Genomic DNA, 20,130 nt, shown 5'->3' with positions numbered 1-20,130 from the left:
TTAATTTCACACTGAAGAGATTTAAATAAGAAACTAGGGTTAAAGGGAATTATGTTTGATGTTTCATCCTTGTGAATGGCGAGTAGGCTCAGTAACTGGGGTGAATTAGAGGCAACTTGTTCGCATTATGGGCTAGGAAACAACATAGAGAACTTGCAGCAATGTCTTACTGCTTCCTCCTTTCTGTAAGTGGAGTATTCATTGCTGCTTGCCAACTGACTGTAATCCAAAAGAGGAAAAAATACAGGATGAGAGGAAAATCCATGTGAAGTAATCATATACACATTCTTTGTAGGAAAATATCATCATATTAATAACACACTAAGCCAATTTTTGCACACACAGCATTTTCCACTCATTACCATGAATACTTTGGCTATGTGTGCTTATAAAAAGGGCTCTTGTAGTCCATGCAGGAAGCTCAAGAGTTTAAAAGTGCCTTCAGAACAGAAAAATACCACAGGAAACAGTGAGTTCAGCCCCCATTGCACAGGGGCTTGTCAGCACAGTGACTGCGTTTTGTGGTGCTTAATGGTAATGCTCAGAATTTCAGTGGATAGCAAACTGCAGTGTTTCACACGTAAGAGCTCTCTAGGTTCTTCTGGTAGAGCTTTACATTTCAGTGAGGCTTCAACAGGAATGCTTCTTATGCATTACTCAGAATTATAACTCCCTCAATCTGCACAAGCTTTGCTTTAGTTGCCTTTCAGTACAGCTCATGGATTTTGAGACTAGTGATGACCACTCCCAAATAAAAACTCCAGTTGAACTCTTTCAAATTCTGTGCTGAAGCCATGACCCCTCAATTGGTTTTTGGTTGGTTGTCTTTGTTTTAACCTGTGCTGGTTTGCACACCTCTCTAACTCTCAGAGAGGGACTGGATAAGAGGCCTTCATAGCAGCAAAGGACTGTTGCATCTTCCTCTTGTTGACAGATAACTTACTCTTATCAGGAATTAAAGGAAATGTTAGGCCTTCTTAAAGCTCCCCAGTGTCTCTGCTTTCCTTTGCGTTAAAGGAAAATGTTATAGATAATGGAACAGAGGTAAAGATCATTTTCTTTAAAATGTGCCCCGGATCATCAAGGAGTTTTAAGGATCTCCTGTAATTCCTGTAGTGTGCTTTTTTATGTGGGATTTTTGGGGTCAGTGAGTAGGGGTTGTCCAAAGACACAGGATTAAGATACATAGTCTTTTCCTTGGAGCTTGATTAGAACACGTAGTCATAATCTCTTCCCTTCATTCCATTTTTCTCTCTCCCTCCTAGTTCTGCTTGTCAAAAGCTGATAAAGAACAATATGAAAAGGAAGAGAGACCAGAATCCCAGCAGGAGATTTTGAGAAGAGCTGCTAAAGACTTGCCTATCTATACGACAACAGCATCGAGAGGTGAGATATAAAGATAATTCTGTGCTTCTGAAGATGAAATGAAATTCACTTGATGTCACTGAAGAACAATCTATTAAGCACATATTGCAAAGGCCATGACCTTATTTTGTTATTTGTTTGGGCTGATGTTTTTTTTTTTCTCCCAAGAGAAGCTGGAGTCATTTGTCTGAGAATTTCAACATGTAGCAAATATTTGGAATAGGAAGCAGCTGATTGACAACATTTATCTCTAATCACGGCTATACGAAATAAACACATAGTATAGCAAATACAGCTAAAAACGGGGGGGAAATTAAACTTTACTCAGTTGTATAATAATTTATTGTTCAGTCTTTTAAACTTCTTTTTTGAGCTCTATCAGATCAGCAAGAAGAGAAACCTCATACTTCAGGCTAGAATCGAAGGGTGAATAGATGTTTCATTCCCATCTGTAATTCAGTACAAAGCTAGTTATGGGCTATTTCTGTATTTGCCTTTAATACATAGAAGCATTTCAATTCCAACTTATATATGAATGATCTGTGAAACTGCTGTCTTATACATATGTATATTCTTTAAAATCTAGCTTTTATATGTATATATATCTGTCTCTCCTTCTTGAAACTAGAAACCCTGTAGAGTTTTCAAAAAACATAACTTAGTCAGAACAACTGTACCTAAGTCTAATGTGACTTTCCAAAGAAAGTCTAGGGACGCCTGGCTTTTCTGAGTCCAAACCTCCCTTTATGGGAGTCCCAGTCTTAAGTTCCTAGAGTGGTCTGCGAAGCTCTTGCCAGCTCTTAGCAGTTCTTCTTAGCTGTAGGTGTTGGTTTTCCTCCTCCTTTCAAACTGCATGTGCTGGTATCTTATTTCCATTGAGAAGAGCCTGAAGGCTTGTTTAAAAATATCCCAGAAAGATGAAGAAGAGCTGGTTTTCTGAACAGCCTGCTAGACCACTACTTGCTAAAGAAGATAGAGAAGGCTAATGCAGAAAGTCTGCCCTGAAACAGTGTAGTTTCACAGTGGGATGTCTGGGTATCCCTGTCCAGAGGTGAAGACAAAGAAGTGACAGGGGATCAGCCAGAGGATGAAAGATGGGAAGACTGGGGAGCAAGAGTACTGTACTAAGTCCATTTCCATTTAGTAATAAATGAAAGTGGTTTAAATGCTTTCATATGTTAAGTTTTTAAACTCAGAAGTACTTATCATATGAGAGTAGGCATGCAAAGATCTGTGAGAACAGGTGTGGCAGGGGAGGGTAGGAAGCTCTTTAAGATTCAGTTTGTGTTAAGGGGGAAAACCTTTGTAAAATTACATGAGTTCTAATGACTTGACCCTTGCCACTTGAATGCAGCAATCAGATACTGCGATCGATGCCAGCTAATCAAACCTGACCGCTGCCACCATTGTTCTGCATGTGACATGTAAGTTACTGAATCTGAAACGATGGGGTTTTCTCCTGTGATCATCACTTGAGTGTGCTCATGGCTGCAGCATGTCAGCCTTTGATTAACACCACCATTTACTATTTATTACTCTCTCAGACCTCAGTACATGAATTTCATGGAAGACCAAAGTTCCTCCTGTTGGCGCAATACTATTATTGCAGCCCCATTGTCCAAAGTGGCAGAACATTTTAGGAAACCTTCTTGTAGCTTTGTAAAAAGGTGCTTGTATTAAAAAAAATAAATAATAATTAAAAATCAACAATTAAAAATATAGGCAGATCTGAGATACCAGCACCAGCAAATGCTTATTATAGAACTCTTTTTGTACCTTACTTCTGCAGCCTTGAAACAGATATGTGCTACTAGTAATGCTAAAAATCTTTATTCTGAGATTGACAGCGGAATCACATGCCTTAACCATGTCAAATGCATCACTGCTACTCCCTAGCGTTCTGAATCATCGGGGAAGTCTGTAAGGGCACTGAAGACTGAGACTATGAGTGAGACTACTTGAGCAAATCTACTTAACTGAAGAAGCTAATACACATCTATTAGTCTCAAAGGTCTCTTCCACCTGCAAAAGTTCTATGATTCTTAGCTAAAGTCACATTTATTAGCAAATACAGTGAATATTTAAGTGTCTGGAATGTCTAGTATCTGTCCTTATACTAAAAGTGGATGAAAATGGTACGTGGACTATTCAAATTACCCAGTGTGCCACTCTTTTTCTTAGCTATAAATAACCAAACAAGCAAGAAGCTAGCAAAAATATCCGTAAAGTAGACTTAGCTGAACTGAATGCCAGGATAACACACCTTATCCATGCAGCTCTGAAGCATCCTTTGGATTTGTTTCCTCTGAATGTGAACCTAAAATTAGTATGGCTTAAATGAGCTGTTACATTGTGTTTCTCAGTAATGTTCTTCATTTAAAAGACTCTCTTCAGAACTCTTCTGAAACTCTCTTGATCCTTTTGGGTGAAAGGATGGCTGCTATAGTACACAGAATTGGTTTTACAGAGATTGAGAAAGACTTGAAAAAGATGTACTGGGGTAAAACACTTTTAAAAAAAACCAAACACATAAACAAGACACTCAAACCCGTAGAAGCTCGAAGTGTGTGTCTTAGAACTAAAACATGATTCTTGCTTTAACTTGCTGGAAATTCTCTCTTTCAGATGTGTACTAAAAATGGACCACCACTGTCCATGGTAAGTTTATAAAAACAAAAAAATAGCTCAGTATAGTAATGGTGAATTTAGACGCTGCTTCAAAAACACAACTTTGAAGTAGAACTTTTTTTCATAGGATTTTTTGAGGCTTTAATGTATGAAAATAAGTCTTATTTCTAATGTATGTTGTAACATAAAGTTGTAAGCCCAGTAGGCCAAATTGCGTAGTTTCTCCTTATACAGAGAAATCTTGGTGCTAACAAGACCTATGAGAAATGGAATTTCTTTCTTCTGTTTAATTTGGTATGGTTAGCAGGGGAAGGGATACCCACTACACTCTAAGTCAGTTCTCAATTCTGGATGGTACATTAAACTCCTTCAGAGAGTTTCTCTTCCGCAGTTTGTATTCACCTGGTAGTCAGTAAAGTAGTTGACTTGAAGGTGGTTTTGTAACCAAAGCAGCATCTGCTGGAAGTGATGTAGAGGTTCATATTGTCTTCTGCGATGGCTGCGGTTTAGTTTGTAATGTGTGAAATGCTTCCTACACAGACTGCATGTGTCGTATGCTTTGCCAGCTCATGTCCTGTCCTATAGCGCTTTGTAGGGGGCAAAATTTATGCAAGAGGCACAGATCTTTTGGCTTGAGGGAAGAGACTTAATTCAAAACGATGTCTTAAAATGCTTCTGAAACACAAGTGCCAGACTGTTTTTGACCTACCACTGACATCATATGTATGTTATGCTCCACAAAGCTGAATGTATTGGATTTTATTTTATTTTATGTATATCATAGTAACTTCTTTCTTTTTCCCCTCCTTCTAGGGTGAATAATTGTGTGGGATTTTCTAACTACAAATTCTTCCTCCTGTTTTTAATGTATTCCTTACTGTACTGTCTGTTTGTTGCTGCTACAGTCTTGCAGTACTTCATAAAGTTTTGGACAGTAAGTTCTAAGGCTTTTTTTGTTGTTGTTATTCATTTGTTTAATCCTGCATGTGTTATTAGAGACTGCATCAGCATGTTGTCACTCACCATTTACTCTGTTCCATAGTTCGTTAACATTGAAAGCATCAATAAAAGTGACTGAAGCAGGAGAGCTTTCTGAATATTAATAAATTAAATGTATTATACTGCTCAGGACGAGTAATTGAGGGAAGAAGTTCTGATGAGGACAGTGTGCAGTTTCTCTGCTCCATCAGAACTGAGGGGCACAGCTCAAGGTTTTTTGAGACTATTGAATAGAGATATGTAGATACAGAAAGAACTGGCAATAGCAAACAATTACATACACATGTATGTGTGTACACACACATATGTGTGTGTATAAAAATGTTGACAAAATGTGAAATACAAATAACAATTCTAATATTATCCTAGACTTGTTTATGGATAATCAGCCACCAGTTAAGGCAGATTCATTTCTTGGGAACTAACTGAGTGCCATTTTGAGACCCTATGTAGGCATGTCTGAACTTCATACCAGTGCGTTTTATCAATCTGATAAAGGTTGAATACTAAGATATGTATAGTGTTAATGATATACAGCTTCCCTGCCACTGTTACTAGTTATTAAATGATGAATACACATGCATGTATTTTAGTAGATTTTATGTGAAGAGCAGCTGTCCTTGAACATCAGTGTTATATTCCTCCTATCAGTTTTGTTCCAGTCATTTCAGGCTGAACAGAGTGTCTTCTGGTGGTGTTTTTTTTGTCTCCAAAACCTTGTATTGTCCCTTCCTGTCTCTAGGCAGAAGGAGCTAGAGTCAGAAATCCCTTAATCAGTTTCCATTAACTAGTATGGGAAAACTATTCAAAGTGGAAAGCTATCCATCACATCTTTATAAGTAAATAGCAGCATGTACTTCTTAGATGCTAGTTGATGTCAAGTGACTGGGAAAAGCAGTCATTATCTGTAGCTGTAGGAATTCTCTTTATTGGAGCAAAACGATGTCACGTCAGGGAAAGAAAAGCTTGATGCTCTATTCAGAATAGCTGTACTTTGAGACAGTTGGCATTAGACAGGTAAGATAAACGGTGCAAAAAGTATGTTTATTTGTGTTTATATAAACCTATAGGTCTGATCTGCCAAATACTCTTATTTCTCTTAATCTATCAGTTCTCTATAGTGGCCTGTCAGTGGAGAGCAAGAAACTATGTAGGAACTGAGGTTGTGTAAGATGAAAAACATAAATGTATTTATCGGTCATAGCCGTGGTGTGACAGATAGTTCAGATGACAAGGTCTGATTCTGCCATTCAGTCTTGCTTGACTCTAAGTGGTTACATTTTTAATTTGTCAATGAGCTACTCCCAAACATCTGCCTGGCTGCTTTCCAGTGTTTTGTATGCAATTTCTAATGAAACTGTAGATGTGCTCTTACATATTTACCAGTCAGTGCTTGAGCAAAATAAAATTAATTTGCTTTGTCACCTCACTTCATAAGTGTTAGTGCAATAAATGTCTGCCAGACATCTGAGCACAGTGAACATTTAATACCATTTGCACCATGGCATTTCTGAAGCCCACTGGACACACTGTTGAGGTGGCCACTTGAGCAGCAGAAGTAAACTTAAGGGATAGGGTTTTTTTGGGTTTGGTTTGGTTTTTGGGTTTTAATTATTTAATTGCTAAAAATGCTTTGTGCAAGAATGGGCTACTTCTAAAATTTGACAATAGACGATGCAGTTGTGTACTTGCACTCGTTGCTTGTGTTTCTGGTTACTTCCAAGACACAATCTGGTGATGACATAATCTTACTAGAGTAGGTCTCTGACTCACTTTACTCATACTAAATCACTCATTCCACAAAGCTAATATTCCTCTCATCTTACAGTGCTTGATTAAAGTAGACTTCCAGACAGAGATGGCAGCACCATAACCATGTAGGCTTGCAAAAATTTAGTATGTCTCTAGTATGTAAGCTCTTAGGCAAGTGGTGTTGACTGCAGAATAAGAGTCCTGGAAGCTTCCCTCTGCTTCTGTATCCAGATATGAGTGGAGTACTACTCACACAGGCTGTCCATAGGATGCCTCATTGTATTGCTAATGCTCAACTTTGTCTGCTACAGCATCAGACAGGTTATTGTTGACGTTTTCCACTGAGGCTCTCTAGATGTTGTTTTTTCTCCCCTAAAGTTTGATTATCAGAAGTATTACAGTATACATTCAGAAGGCAGCATTTCTTTTTTTGCTACTCCATAGATGTTTTTCAAAGAAAGTGTGTAACAAACTGCTGATTATATCCAGTGCTCGGATGGAAGATGAACTGCTCCTTGGGATGGTACCTGTGATCACCTCAGAACTTGCATTAATGAGGTTGTGACAGTGTATGTGCTGACTACACAAATTTTAGTGATCCATTGTTTTGCACTGTTGATACTATAGAGACACAACACCGATATGCAGATCCTTCCAAATTATTGTGAGACATGCACACCTACTTCTGTTGCAACAAGTCTTTGTCACTTGTGCATGCAAGACTCTTACATAGCATCTTTTATGTTGTATGCAGAAGTGCTGAAGAAAGGTCTCTATACTGTTCACAGTATCACAGTATATCAGAGGTTGGAAGGGACCACAAGAGATCATCAGGTCCAACCCCCTGCCATACATACAGTGAACAAGCACACTGGCTGTAAATATTTACCACAGGCTTACATGCTGATGGAGCTGTTAATATCTGTTGTGTAAATCAAGGGAACATAAATTACTTTTTTGAGGGGGTTGTGGTTTTTTTTTTTACTTACAACTATTTTTCCTATACTTATGAAATTTTTATTCTATCTAATAAGTAGTTAAAAATAAGCTGATAAAACCTCTGTTTAACCAAATGCGTTTGACACAAGCACCAGCACTGGCTGAACGCCCAGTACTTGATGCCCTGTTTACATAGTGCATGGTGGTACTTCCCAGTGCGTTATTTGTGTCTGCTCTCATTCTTGCCATGCTCCCTCCCCCTTGAACACTCTGTATTTTCCAGATGATTTCATTGTCCTCCAAATTATTTTGGCAATTCTGAGTGTACCTAAATCAAGGATGAGATAGATGTTCCAGGTAGATCTCAGAGGCTTCTGTGAAACTTTGGTTGCATTAACAACAACAACAACAAAATCAAGCTCCCCACCCTCTAAAAAAAAAAAAAAAAAAAAAGCCAACCCAAAACAATTCCAAGTCCTTGGTCAGAACTCATTACTCTTGCTTATACATATAAGGGCGTTTACCAGGACTTCCGAGTTTCTGTAGATTTAAGCTAGACCCTTGCTACTAAAAGGTAAGTAGCAAGTCAAGCTCTGATAGCACTTTTTTTGTTGTGGGTTTTGTTAGGAGTCTTTTATGACCTTGCATGCTTAGATGACTCTAAGCTTGTGAAGGAGTTTGTAGGGGATTCCTTAGAATAGTGACTGGCTTCAGTCTTATTTATGTGTGCTAAGCAGCACAAATTTTGTTGTGCAAATTGCTTCCTTTTGTAGGCTCTTGCAGCTGTCTCATCTGCAAGTCTGCTTCTGTGCTGCTGCTGAGCATAATGATTTTAAATAACTAATGTCTGAAGTTTCATTTTCTTTTCACATGCTGTGGCATGTGAACTGTTGCTAGAACCCAACTGTGAATAAGCCTGTTAAACATGCTCAAAACTTGCATGCTTCTCTCCAGGAAGGAATTGACCTTTTTTTGAAAGATGCTTCAGTTCTACAGCTCTCCTGCCAGTTTAAAACCAGTGGCTGAAACTGGGTAGTCAGAAGAGGTAAATGCTCCCTGGGGATCATGTAGATTAATCATGCATAATTCAAAAAATTATAAGCGCTGAAGTAAACATACATGTTTCTGGCCCTCAGAAAACACAAAGACTAAGCTGCTTCTGCTCTTTGAGCTTCAAAATCAACTAGCCTGAGAATGCTTTCTAGAGAACTATTTTGTTTAAATATGCAATTCCAAAAGCATCATACAAATAGCAGTTAGTAGGAAAAGTCATCATAGCTTTAATATGAAGTTTAGGAATATGCAGAAATTGGAGTATGTATTTTGGTATCCTCAATTTCAAGGGATTGCAAAATACAACATATCCTCACAGCAGGAGGAAGAGGGACTGTTGCACAAATAATCCAAGTAAAATTGCATTAAAAAAAAAAAAACAAACAGTGAGTAAACTGAACTTAGAGTTCAGAGGTCTGCTCTATGCTGTCATTTGGTTACTGTAGTGGTCTGGTGGTAGCCAGTGTTTTTGAAAATGCTTTGTATATCTGCCTGACACCAAGGTAAATGCCTGGGCTCTGCATGGGCTTTCTGCACAGATTAATATCACTTAAAAGCCATACATCTTGCCTACAACAGATTCGGCAACTTCTAGCTTAGACAGCTAATACCACTCTTAGGTGTAAAGTTTGAAACATTCCTATTTCTTGCTTTATTAAGTCCTGAGAAAATTTCAAATCTTATGCTAAAAATATAGCCCACAAACATATCTCAGTATTGAAGGATGTTGGGAAGACAAAAAACTGTACTAATATGTTAGGGGTTCCTTTTGTTTTTTTTAACAAAGAATGGCAATTTCTATTTTTATGGGTTTGACTGAAACTAAGTGTCATAAATATGTTTTCAAGTCAGAAATATTTTGTAATTTATAGACCATTGCTTTATGCCTCTGGAATATTCCGAGCTCTGCAGACCTGTATGAACGATTTGATCATATTCTCATAAACCTTATTTGTGATGGAAACAAATAGCAAAGAAAGCACTGGGTGTAGTAACGCTGCTCAAGCAGAACCACTGGAAGGTGATCTAGCCACGATCTGAACAGCAAAACTTCCATGCTTTGTCAGAAAACTTCAAGCCTTAAAGCTTGTAGCGTGCTGTTATGTACTCTCTCCTCCGTTCTCTTGGAGAATGAGAGCTGAGGCTGCTGATGGGCATTGGAACTCAGCACGTCCAAGAGCACGTGTGCACACCAACCATTTTGTTCTTAACAAAGCCTGTGCTGTTTTCAACACTTCGTCTTAACGTAATACCAGTGTTTAATAAATTGTCTTTGTTTGCGCAAAGCTTTGCCGCAGGAAAGCTGCAGAGAATTGTCCAAAGGTAAACCCCAGTATTGCTGTAATTGTTTAAATACTGTGCCTACTATAATTTTCTAATCCAGTCATTCATGGTAGCTCTTTACACCATCACAGAAGGAAGGAGATTTGTGATCTGTTGCCTGTGAATATAGGCAGTGTACAGAGATAGATATACACCTCTATGCACTTAATATTGATTGAAATGTATTTTAGTCTTAAAAAAAACCCTCAGCCTTAGATAAGTGAGTATACTGAATGAGCTAATGGAAAAAGTAATGGCAGTAATGCTAGCTAAACAGATGATTGAAAATAACCTCTCTGCTTTCATAGTGCTGTTAAAGGTCAGCTACTTAAAAGTGCTGTGATTTTGAGGATATAAAACTGGAACAGTATTATTACAAATCCTGTTGGCCTCTTGAAAGTGCAAGCCTAAAAATAGTTGGGCTGGGGGTGGAATCAACTATCCAATACGGGCAGGGGGTTATTTTTTATATGATAGTTGTATTGAAATTCTCTTTCACGTAAGATCTGGTGAATCACTCCTGCCTGGTCAGACATGGCAAATTTGGTTTGCTAGTTATGTGCTGCTTGTTGACTAAACCTTAAAGATCATCAAAAATTGAAGATCTGTCCCAGGCCTTATAATAGGAGTTGTTCGGTTTTGGAAACATAATATGACAGCCATTTCTCTTTTGCATTCCTTATACCAGTTCAGAATAAGGTTCAACAGGAAGGGGTCTGGATGTTTTTGTTGTATTTTCTTCCTTTCAAAGAAAGTGAAAAATTGAACATATTTTTCCCCTGTCTCTTTGGCTGTGGCTGCACAGTGGACATTTTTTTAGTATGGGAAATTCTCTTCCTTGTCCCCTCCTGTGCATTTAAAAACAGACAAATGTATGCACTAATGCTACTAAACTCAGGTGGTAGGGGGACCCAGTTACACACCAGTTTAGCAGGACATGTTAGGAAAGCCAGGCTTACACTTTTTCCTTTGTGAAAACTGAAGTGAAAGACCTATAGCAGAATAGGTGTGGCAGGAAGTGTTTAGAGACAATATCTCAGTAGTTGTTAAAAAGTGTTAACACATTAATTTCTTTGTCTCTTTTTCCCCAGAATGAATTGCCAGATACAATTCCGCAGTTCCACAATTCCACAAATGCAAAATTCCACGTACTGTTCCTTTTCTTTGTGGCAGCCATGTTCTTCATCAGCATACTGTCCCTCTTCAGCTACCACTGCTGGCTAGTTGGCAAAAACAGATCAACCATAGGTCAGTAAATTGGAATATGACACTGTCCCTTGAGCAGAAAAACAAGCTGAAGAGAATGTGAGGCCTACAGGATATGCCATGGCATGTAAACAATTTTTAAATATTGTGCAATAAGAAGCATATTGGGTGAAAGTAATTAAAAGTGAAATATATAGGAAAATATGTAGGTCCTCAGCTGCAGTCAAGCATTCAGATTTATGATGAATGTTAATTTCTTTGTATTTTTGAGATCTCTGAGACAATACATTTTGTTGTGGTTTTATATATTGTTGAGTACATAACACGAATTGTTACTTCCTAGTAACCCTGTTGTACTTGGGGTAGCTGGGTGGCCCCAACTAAAGCGGAGGCTCTTCTGTTTATAAGCATACTATATTCTGAACTAGATCCAGAAGCATATTCTTAAATCCTGTGAAATAAAATTGACATCACTATTAGGAAGTGGCTTGTAAAAGCAATGCAATTAAAAAATGGAAATACTGATGCACACTTCCTAAATAATGAAAGAAGTTACCATAACTTCTGCATTAGATGTTTTAAATGGGGTTGACCAGCACAAGAAGTTACATGCAATAGTTAAAATATCTCAAATTCTTATTAAAGTATTTTTTAAAAGTGTTTTTTTTTTTTTTGCAGGGGAAAGGGCCAAGGGCTGGTGGGTATCTCCACAGCTTAAATCAAAATCTTAAACCTTGCAGTGGAAGTTAAATTTCTATCCTCAAAAATAAGTGGGTTGATTGAAAGTGGGAAAAAAATTCCGCTTGCTAGAATTATTTGAAGAAAATGAATTTTTTTGTTGCTTGACAGGAGGGTTAAGTCCTTTATTTCTTTTGATGTATCTGTTGTTATGGGGAGAGCAATGAGTCCCCTCAGTTCTTGGTCAAGGGTGTAACTGGACTGACTAGAAAAATGATGGTGGTTTGCTATAGTTTGTGAAGCATTTATTTTTCTACTGTAATAGTCCTTATCCTTGATGCTGCAGGATGCACTTAACTTCAGAGGTTGGCAGAACTGGAATAGACTTTCCTGTATGGGTTTAGATCTAGTAGGGTTTTTTTTTCCCCCCCATAACACACATCAAGAGGGTCTCATCTTGCCTGACACTTTTATTCACAATAAAGAAATTTGAGTGTTTATTCATCCTTCCTGTTACTTATCACTTTAGAGACACTGCATGTTTTTCTTTTACAGAAACATTTCGTGCACCTACATTTCGAAATGGCCCTGATAAAAATGGCTTTTCTCTTGGATGCAGCAAAAATCTCAGGGAGGTTTTCGGAGATGAAAAGAAATATTGGTTACTCCCTATCTTTACCAGGTACTCAGTCTGAATGGGAATAAATTGGGAAATAAATGGCTTTCATGACTTTCACCTTGCTTTCTCAACTTCAGTCTTGCTTTTCCTTCTCCTAAAAATTAAATCACAACTGAAAAGCCAATTTGTAAATCCTTCATGATGAATATTGGTATAAGAAAAATGTGCAGGTGAAACATGATCAAACTCAGGGTTTTCATTCAAAGATAAGGGCCTTATTGAGAAGGGCCTCCAAAATACAGAAATTTGGAAAGCTTTGAGAACCTCCCAAAAGTCAAAACACAAAGTAGGAGCTGTGTTTTAACACCTCTTTGGGGGCTTGTTTAAAATGTTGGTGAACCCATTTGTGAAACTGAGATCTGGTAGCAAACAGCAGAGATAAGATGATCGTAAGGTGCCTCAGCTGTTTGCTCAAATACTGTGGCTTTTCATGTGATTAAAGACAGAAGCTATATTGTAAATGGATCGATTTGTTTTCCCACCATGTTTTATCTTGCACAAACTTGCTTTCAGAGAAGGCTTAGCTAACCTCAAGGTGATGGGCAGAAGGGAAAGAATGACCACCAGAATATTACTTATGCTATAGCTTCTGGGGCTAGGTAGAAACCAGGTAGTCAGACTATGTCTGCACAGTGGTTTAGGGGAAAACTAAGGCCATAGTCTACAGAAACACAGTGATGTTTGTGAAATACATAGACTAGTGCTGTGCTCAGCAATCTATACTGAGTGATAGGATGGGAGTCATTTAAGCGCCAAGACTTAATTAAATGATCACCTGGTTTAGTGGTAGAAATGTCTTGCTCTGGAGTTCAACACTGCACTCACATGACTGACTGGAGCCTGTAGTGTTTGCCTTTTGCAGGGGTATTTGTTCAGTTAATTTAATTTAACTGCAATCAGTGATTTGAATCTTTGTTTCTGGTTTAGTTTGGGTGATGGGTGTAATTTTCCAACTCGTTTGGTGATTATGGATCCAGAGCAAGTTACTGTCCCAAGCCAAAATGAACCTGCCAAAAGGTAACTATAGCATTTAAGATACTGCTTTTGTACTGTTCTGTATTTCATGTGAGAGAAAATTTCAAAATATTTGGGGGTTTTATACTACTTTAAATATTCAGATTGAGTTTGTAAGTCTTTTAGAGAAGAACAGATCAAGACTAAAAAATGGTGCTGCTGGATGCAGAAACTTTCTTATAGGTTTTCACCTACTAGAGAAGATGTAGCTCTAAGGAAACAGTAATAAAGGAAGTAAGAGAGTTTACAGGCTCTTAATAATCAAAAAAGTCCAAGGGCAGACTGAATAGTGAAAAATAAAGTTTAGATACTTACTAGAATGAAGAAGAGGCAAGGTATTATTTACATTTAATCTCCTCCAATGTGCTTAAACAAGGGATGCTAAGACACAGTAGCAAGAGAGGTACATCACTGTGGTTGTTGCTGGGTTTTAGCACTGGAGGGAGTTTTAGCTTGTTACTTTTTATCCCTCCAAATTTGTATCTTCAGTATATTTCCAGGAAGCCTGCTTAAGATTCAAAGACACAGGAGTATGTGAAACTTCTGCAGGTGTTGACATTTGTCATTTTAGAAGTCTTATCTACAGTTTGGAGAATTTTTGGTTGAAGGTTATTGTCAACATCAGTCACCTGAGTTAGCAGGCGTTGGAGGGTTTCAAAGGCAGTACTAAGAAGTTGCTTTTAGTGCAACATAACCTGTGGAATTTACCCAAGGCAGAACCTTGTGCAAACAGCAGAGAATCCTTTTGCATTAGGAAGATGTCCAGTAGAAAGCTTTAGCATTTACCGATGGGATAAAATGGCATTAGGTTGCTCTTCCAGACATTACTGGTTAGGTTTTTAACTGTGTGGCAGTAGCACTGTTGTCAGTGTGCCATTTTTCATGAGAGCTGTAAGTGGCCTATGTCAGGTAAGGGCTTAGACTGATGACTGGAACAAATCTGTAGACAGAGAATTGGGGTTGGGGGCCAGGGACCATGAGCCATTTTTAGTTGTCAGTGTAGATTTATTTGCTGTGCTCTTACGCAACTTCATTATTCTACAAATGTCTAAAATAAACAGCTACCACTATTACAGAATTCCTGTTGAGTGTGCTTATTTTTCAGCTCTGGATCCAATCAGTCCTTTCCTACTCGACCACTCAGTGAATCACAAAATCGATTGCTAGCCAGTGACTGTCAGTGGGTGGAAAGTGGCCCTGAAGAGGAAAGTGTTAAAACAGGTTAGCCCGCACCGTAACACTTCTGATGATTCTATAATTTGTGGAGGGTTTTCCCTTTTATTCAGCCTAAAAAGTCATTAGGAGTTGGTTGGAGTAAGGTGGAGGAAAAATTGTTCCATAGAATCAAGTCAACATGTTTAGAAGTTAGGGCAAATTTGTGCCTCATGCTCTCCTCCAAACCAAGTTATTGCACTAAGGTAATGGACAGATAATTCTTACCCTTTCTGATCTGCAATTTTTGATCTTTTTGTGTTTGATTAGGAGGAGAAAATATTTTTCTAAAAATAGGCACAACATGATAAATGTGCTTTCTGGTTTGAAGTCTTTGCTATTTGTTGTGCAAATGTGCAAAAACACATAATTGAGATTCTCTCACATTTTAGGTGCAAAAAAGCATATTATAGTTTCATTGGAAAGCTGATCTCAGCTTATTACTAACCAACCATCTCAGTGAGAAACAGGTAAGAGCAATATAATTGCCATTTCTGTATATGTATGAGTAAACAAAAATAGACATCTGGAAGTCAAAAGTCACTAGTCATGGAATGTGGAGTCCTCTGATGTTGGATGTGTAATAGAAAATGCTGTGTAATGCTGTAGTGCAGGAAACAGGGGCTGGTGGCTGGATGTGAGTCAGACTAATTCTGTAATTTAGACTGAAGTGGGTAGTGCTGGATTTGTTACCTGACCAGGGAAAAGAATCTAGTCCACTATAACAGGCAATTTCAAGATGAAGTGCTGTCTTGAGGAAACTCTGTTCCTAAGGAACAGTTCAGCTGTCTTAATTGTATATTGGTGAGCTGTGCTGTGCTCTCTAAGAAGCTGTGTGTGCATGAGGAAGGAAGGTTCAGTAGGTAAAAAGGTGTCTGCATAGGTACTGCTTTGTCACAGCTGGAAGTGACAGTGATCTTTTATGTAAGAGCTCTGCATGCACTTTGCATTTAGGAAATACTAGTGTTTCTGCATATATGAAAACTTCCCTTGATGTATTTCCAGTGACTAGACTTCTTTTATGTTGAGCACTTAAGTGACTTTATAAGTTCCCATTAAATTTTTCTCTCTGGAGGAAAGACAAATCTTATTTGGACAACTAGCAACTGTAGATGCTGAGGGCTGAGTCATTCACATCCTCTCCCCTTCCACCCCACACCCCCTTTTTTTTCCCCTCAAAGAAAAAAAAAAGAGAAAAAAAAAGCAGGAAACAGAACTTGCAAGGAATTGTCTTTGTTAAAATAAAATAAATAAAAGTATGAGGTCTGTGAGCTCAGTCATTTTAGGATCACTTTTTTTCTTTTTAATTTTTTTCTTTTTTATTTAAGTAAGGCTTCTGACCTATTGTTTGCTGGGGGAGGGGTTGGTTTTCAATTAAAATAAAAAAACTCTGCCTGAAAGATCTTTGTGGAGGGTGGTGCAATGTTTGGGATGATGTTAGACTGCTCAATGTAAACTCATATAAAACCAAAATTAGACTAGTTTGTGTTACTTAACCATGAGAACTTGCTAATGATGAGTTTTCCCTTTATAACTTTTCTTAACGTTTTATATAGATGTGCAAATGAATGTCCCAAGCAAGGGACTTCTTTCAGCCTCTAGCTGTATAAAAACTAACCTGATCTAAACAGGTTACTAAGAATTTTCTATACTTTATAGAAAGGAATAGGTATCTTCTGAGAGCAGTTCATCCCAGAGCCTTTGATAGAGTATTAGAAAAAGATACTAATTTTTTTTTCCACTGACCTAGAGAGGCAGCATAAGTGGCTGTCTTAAGCTAGACAATTAAATGGTAATGGTTTGGGTTGAATTTCCTTTCTGTCCTCCTTTTCTTTTTAAAAAGTCTGGCCAAATTTAATAAAGGCAGATTGTGTACTTTGTATCACATTTGCCCAAACTTCTGTAGTTTTAAAAGTTGTAGTAGTGCATAATTGCAGCCAACACTAAAGCATTTTGGTATGCATGAACTCAGATCATAATTAACTCAATGCACAATGTTTCAGCCCTTCTGAGATCAGTTGTATTTGATTAGTTCCCTTCAGCCAAGGTGGTTGATTACAGTCCCCCTGCAGCTATAAGCAACTATGTAATTGCTGTGAGATCCAGCATCTCTTCCATGCTGGTTAACATACAGCAGAAGCAATCAAAGTCATGGCTGATGAGTGAAGTTCCCAGGTTATTCTAGAGAAAAGAGCATGATTTGCAAAAGAAAGCCAGTGCCCCAGCCAGCAGTTCCCAGGCCTCACCTGGGCAAATGTCATTTTTGTCCCCATATCTATCAATTTCATTCAAATGAATGAATTTCATTCAAATCAATTTCATTCATCAAAATGAATGAGCAATTCTTGCCAATCTGGGATCCAAGAGATTTTAGCCACAGGTGAGTGGTGACGGACTGATGTTCTTAGCGCAGATAATCTAAAACATAAGAGGTTTAAAACAAAACTAAAAAACCCCCAACCTCCCAGAATCATTACGAGTTTAAGTTAACTTCTCTCCTGAATCAGGAGCCTGTAAATCACATGTAACCTAGCTTCATTCTTGTAATGGACTGTGATCTGTTTTTAAAAAGCTAATCATGTAATTCCACAAATTATCTTTTTGTTTCACTAGGTTTCTGCAACACATTTTGAGCTTGAATGTTAATTTTGTTTGGAAGAAGTTGATCAGTGAAAAATGGACCATGAACATTTTAGGAAGAGACAAGAAATTCAAGTTTCTGCACTGTACAATGGATTCTTGTAAGCACTATTGCAGAGCAGGGAAGTTAAGACATGCCTTAAGATTCTTAATGTGCATTTATGCAACACTGAATTATATATTGCTACCAAAGGGCCAAATCCTGAAGTGCCCTGCTTGGATGCACAAGGTCCAGAGTGGGAACTATGCATTTCTGTTATGCTGCAGTGGTGAGGGTAGATTGCAGAGACTCCTACCTCCCCGTGGGCAAACTTCATACCTTAGGCACTGCAGAAGTCACTTCCATAGCCAGTATCCAGTGTGCAGAAAGAAATAAAAAGTGGAAAGAGGAAAAAATATAAAAAAAAGAAGGGGGAGTAACAAGAAAAAGCAATATAGGGCATGGCTGGTGAGTCTGAAGATCTGAAGTTCAACTATACATAGTTCAAACACCAGGTGATGGGGAAGGGGCTGGATAATGACTTCTTTCCTCATCCTACTAACCAGTCGACCCAATGATCATAGCTCTCACAAGTCTTTTAGGACTGAGGATTTCTTCTACTAGCTATGCTTTGGAGCAAGGCAATGCCAATAATGTAAAAGCTTCTTACTTGGGTTGCTTTCTTGCTATAGGATTAAGCCCCCTCCTCATTTTAACTTGATTTACTTAAAATCATGTCAGGAACAGAGCTCATCAAAGCAAACTTGGTTTTTAATTGAAAAGATGTGGATTATTACTTTCCAGCAGTTGTCTGTCAGCAAACAAAAAGGCCAATCCAGAAAGGAATTAACAATTGTTACATCTTCTGTTAATGTCTGCAGTGTTCTGTATGAGGCAGTAACAAAATGGTAAAGTACCCTTGAGAAAAACCTTATTGCAGTTGTGTGTTGTTAGAAAATAGAACTAGAAGAGCACTGCTTTTTCTATGGGACTCCTGATGGTTTACAAATACTGTTTTATACTTTTGTTTTATCTTTTTAATAAAGACACAAGTTTTTATTGGTTCTAAAGTACCACTTAAACAAGTATTTATGAGGAAAATAACGTTGGATCATACATGTGTTCACACTGAATATTTGTGTGCTTTAATCTGCTGCTTTCAAGACTGGTTGAAGTGATGCCAAGTTCGCAAAGGCAGAGTGCTTTGTGCAGCAAGGTACCTTTTCACAAAAGGCAAAATGGGTTTCCTGTGTGAGGAATAACATGGTCTGTGCTAAGCTCAAGACCTACAGCAAACAATGGGGGGGCTGGGGCAGAGGGGTGTTCCCCTCACTCTGTAAGAAGACGGCTAACTCATCTTTGTGTGGTATTGGAATTCTGTGTGACAAATACTGTTTTCCCTGTCTGTAACTGTTCTGATGTTCAGCTGATGCTGATTGCAAATGTACATGAGCAATTTTGATACAGACTGAGCTGATGATTTGGACCAAAGGAACCTGTTCAATTTCTGACTGAATGCTACTTAAGTCAAATATGTTTATGATGGAGATGCTAAGGTATCAACTATACTTTAAGGTTTAAAAACAAATTTTTTTTGTCTTTGGAAAGAATAAAAGTTTCTCATATATTCATCTTCTAGAACAAGAACACTTTGAGAATCTGTGAACATGACTTTGGTCATTGTTGAATGTTCTTGAGAGGGAAGTAATGATCCACACTTACATGTTTTATAAAAGTTGCAGAATTTTTCTTCAAGCTTTGTACAAGAAACTGCATTTGCTAATTCCAAAACTTACAAAAACATTTGCTACATGTTAATCTGAAAGGTTTAGCTTTTTCTTCTCAAATGTTAAGTGAGAAGTGCTCATCCAAATGCAAGTTCTCAGTAATACTGCACCAGCATAATTTCTTGGGAAAGGCAACAGAGACAGAAGACTGCAAGTTCAAAGGGCTTGTTCTGAACACCAGTATTTGCAGCCCAAAACACTTGTGGAACTGTAATGGAGAGCCTGAGGTCTTACCTGGCTTTTACTGCATCAGTGTACTACAGCTGAGTTAACACATATGGGCACAGTCATTGTCTAGCAGAACTATAAGCAAAATCTGTCTCTAATATGATAAATGTCACAGATTCAGCAATACAGTCTCTGCCCCACCCCCAAAGTGCTTGATCTATCCCCATATGAATGTATATATGCTGCAGGCTAAAATCAGTATAACTTGTGTCATTCCTTAAATCAGGACAGTTAATCTTAAGGAAAAACTGCAAGTAAAAAGAGATTGGGCTAACTCCATGTGTGCATTCGAGCAAGTGCTGGTCTTCTGAAACCAGTTCTTTGTATATCTAAGGGAATTTTAGTGGCTTTTCATGACAAGCTGATGTTTCTGACTTCTTTATGCAGATCTTGGGTACATTTTGTCCCAGATTTCAGGTTTCAATTGAGAAAAGGAGAGCTGTGTACTTAAGCTACTCTTGAGGCCAGAGTTACTGTTGGTACAAAAGCAGGCATTACTGAAAAGCCATTTTTTCAAATATGAAATCTGATAAAAAGATTCAGATATGATTTTTCCAAAGTCACCACCCCACCCATTTATTCCCCCCTGGGCACTGGTTCCTAAAAGAACCCTCAGACTGATATAAAGGAATAAAGTTCTGTAAGAG

General features: G+C 38.1%; 1 protein-coding gene across 1 annotated transcript in view; it reads left to right on the top strand.

Moving 5' to 3' along the window:
- Positions 1 to 14,862, top strand: part of ZDHHC20 (zinc finger DHHC-type palmitoyltransferase 20) — a 39,279-nt gene extending 24,417 nt beyond the window's left edge. The window contains exons 4-11 of the mRNA XM_054381565.1: positions 1,266 to 1,386; positions 2,720 to 2,789; positions 3,991 to 4,023; positions 4,807 to 4,927; positions 11,151 to 11,307; positions 12,499 to 12,625; positions 13,550 to 13,639; positions 14,742 to 14,862. Of these exons, the coding sequence (XP_054237540.1) occupies positions 1,266 to 1,386; positions 2,720 to 2,789; positions 3,991 to 4,023; positions 4,807 to 4,927; positions 11,151 to 11,307; positions 12,499 to 12,625; positions 13,550 to 13,639; positions 14,742 to 14,862 (840 nt within the window). The remainder of the gene's footprint in view (positions 1 to 1,265; positions 1,387 to 2,719; positions 2,790 to 3,990; positions 4,024 to 4,806; positions 4,928 to 11,150; positions 11,308 to 12,498; positions 12,626 to 13,549; positions 13,640 to 14,741) is intronic.
- The last annotated feature ends 5,268 nt before the right edge of the window (positions 14,863 to 20,130 follow it).

This window comes from Indicator indicator, chromosome 1 (genome assembly GCF_027791375.1).
Source record: "Indicator indicator isolate 239-I01 chromosome 1, UM_Iind_1.1, whole genome shotgun sequence".
NCBI classification, from domain to species: Eukaryota; Metazoa; Chordata; class Aves; order Piciformes; family Indicatoridae; genus Indicator; species Indicator indicator.
This window is presented reverse-complemented; position numbering and strand designations above follow the sequence as displayed.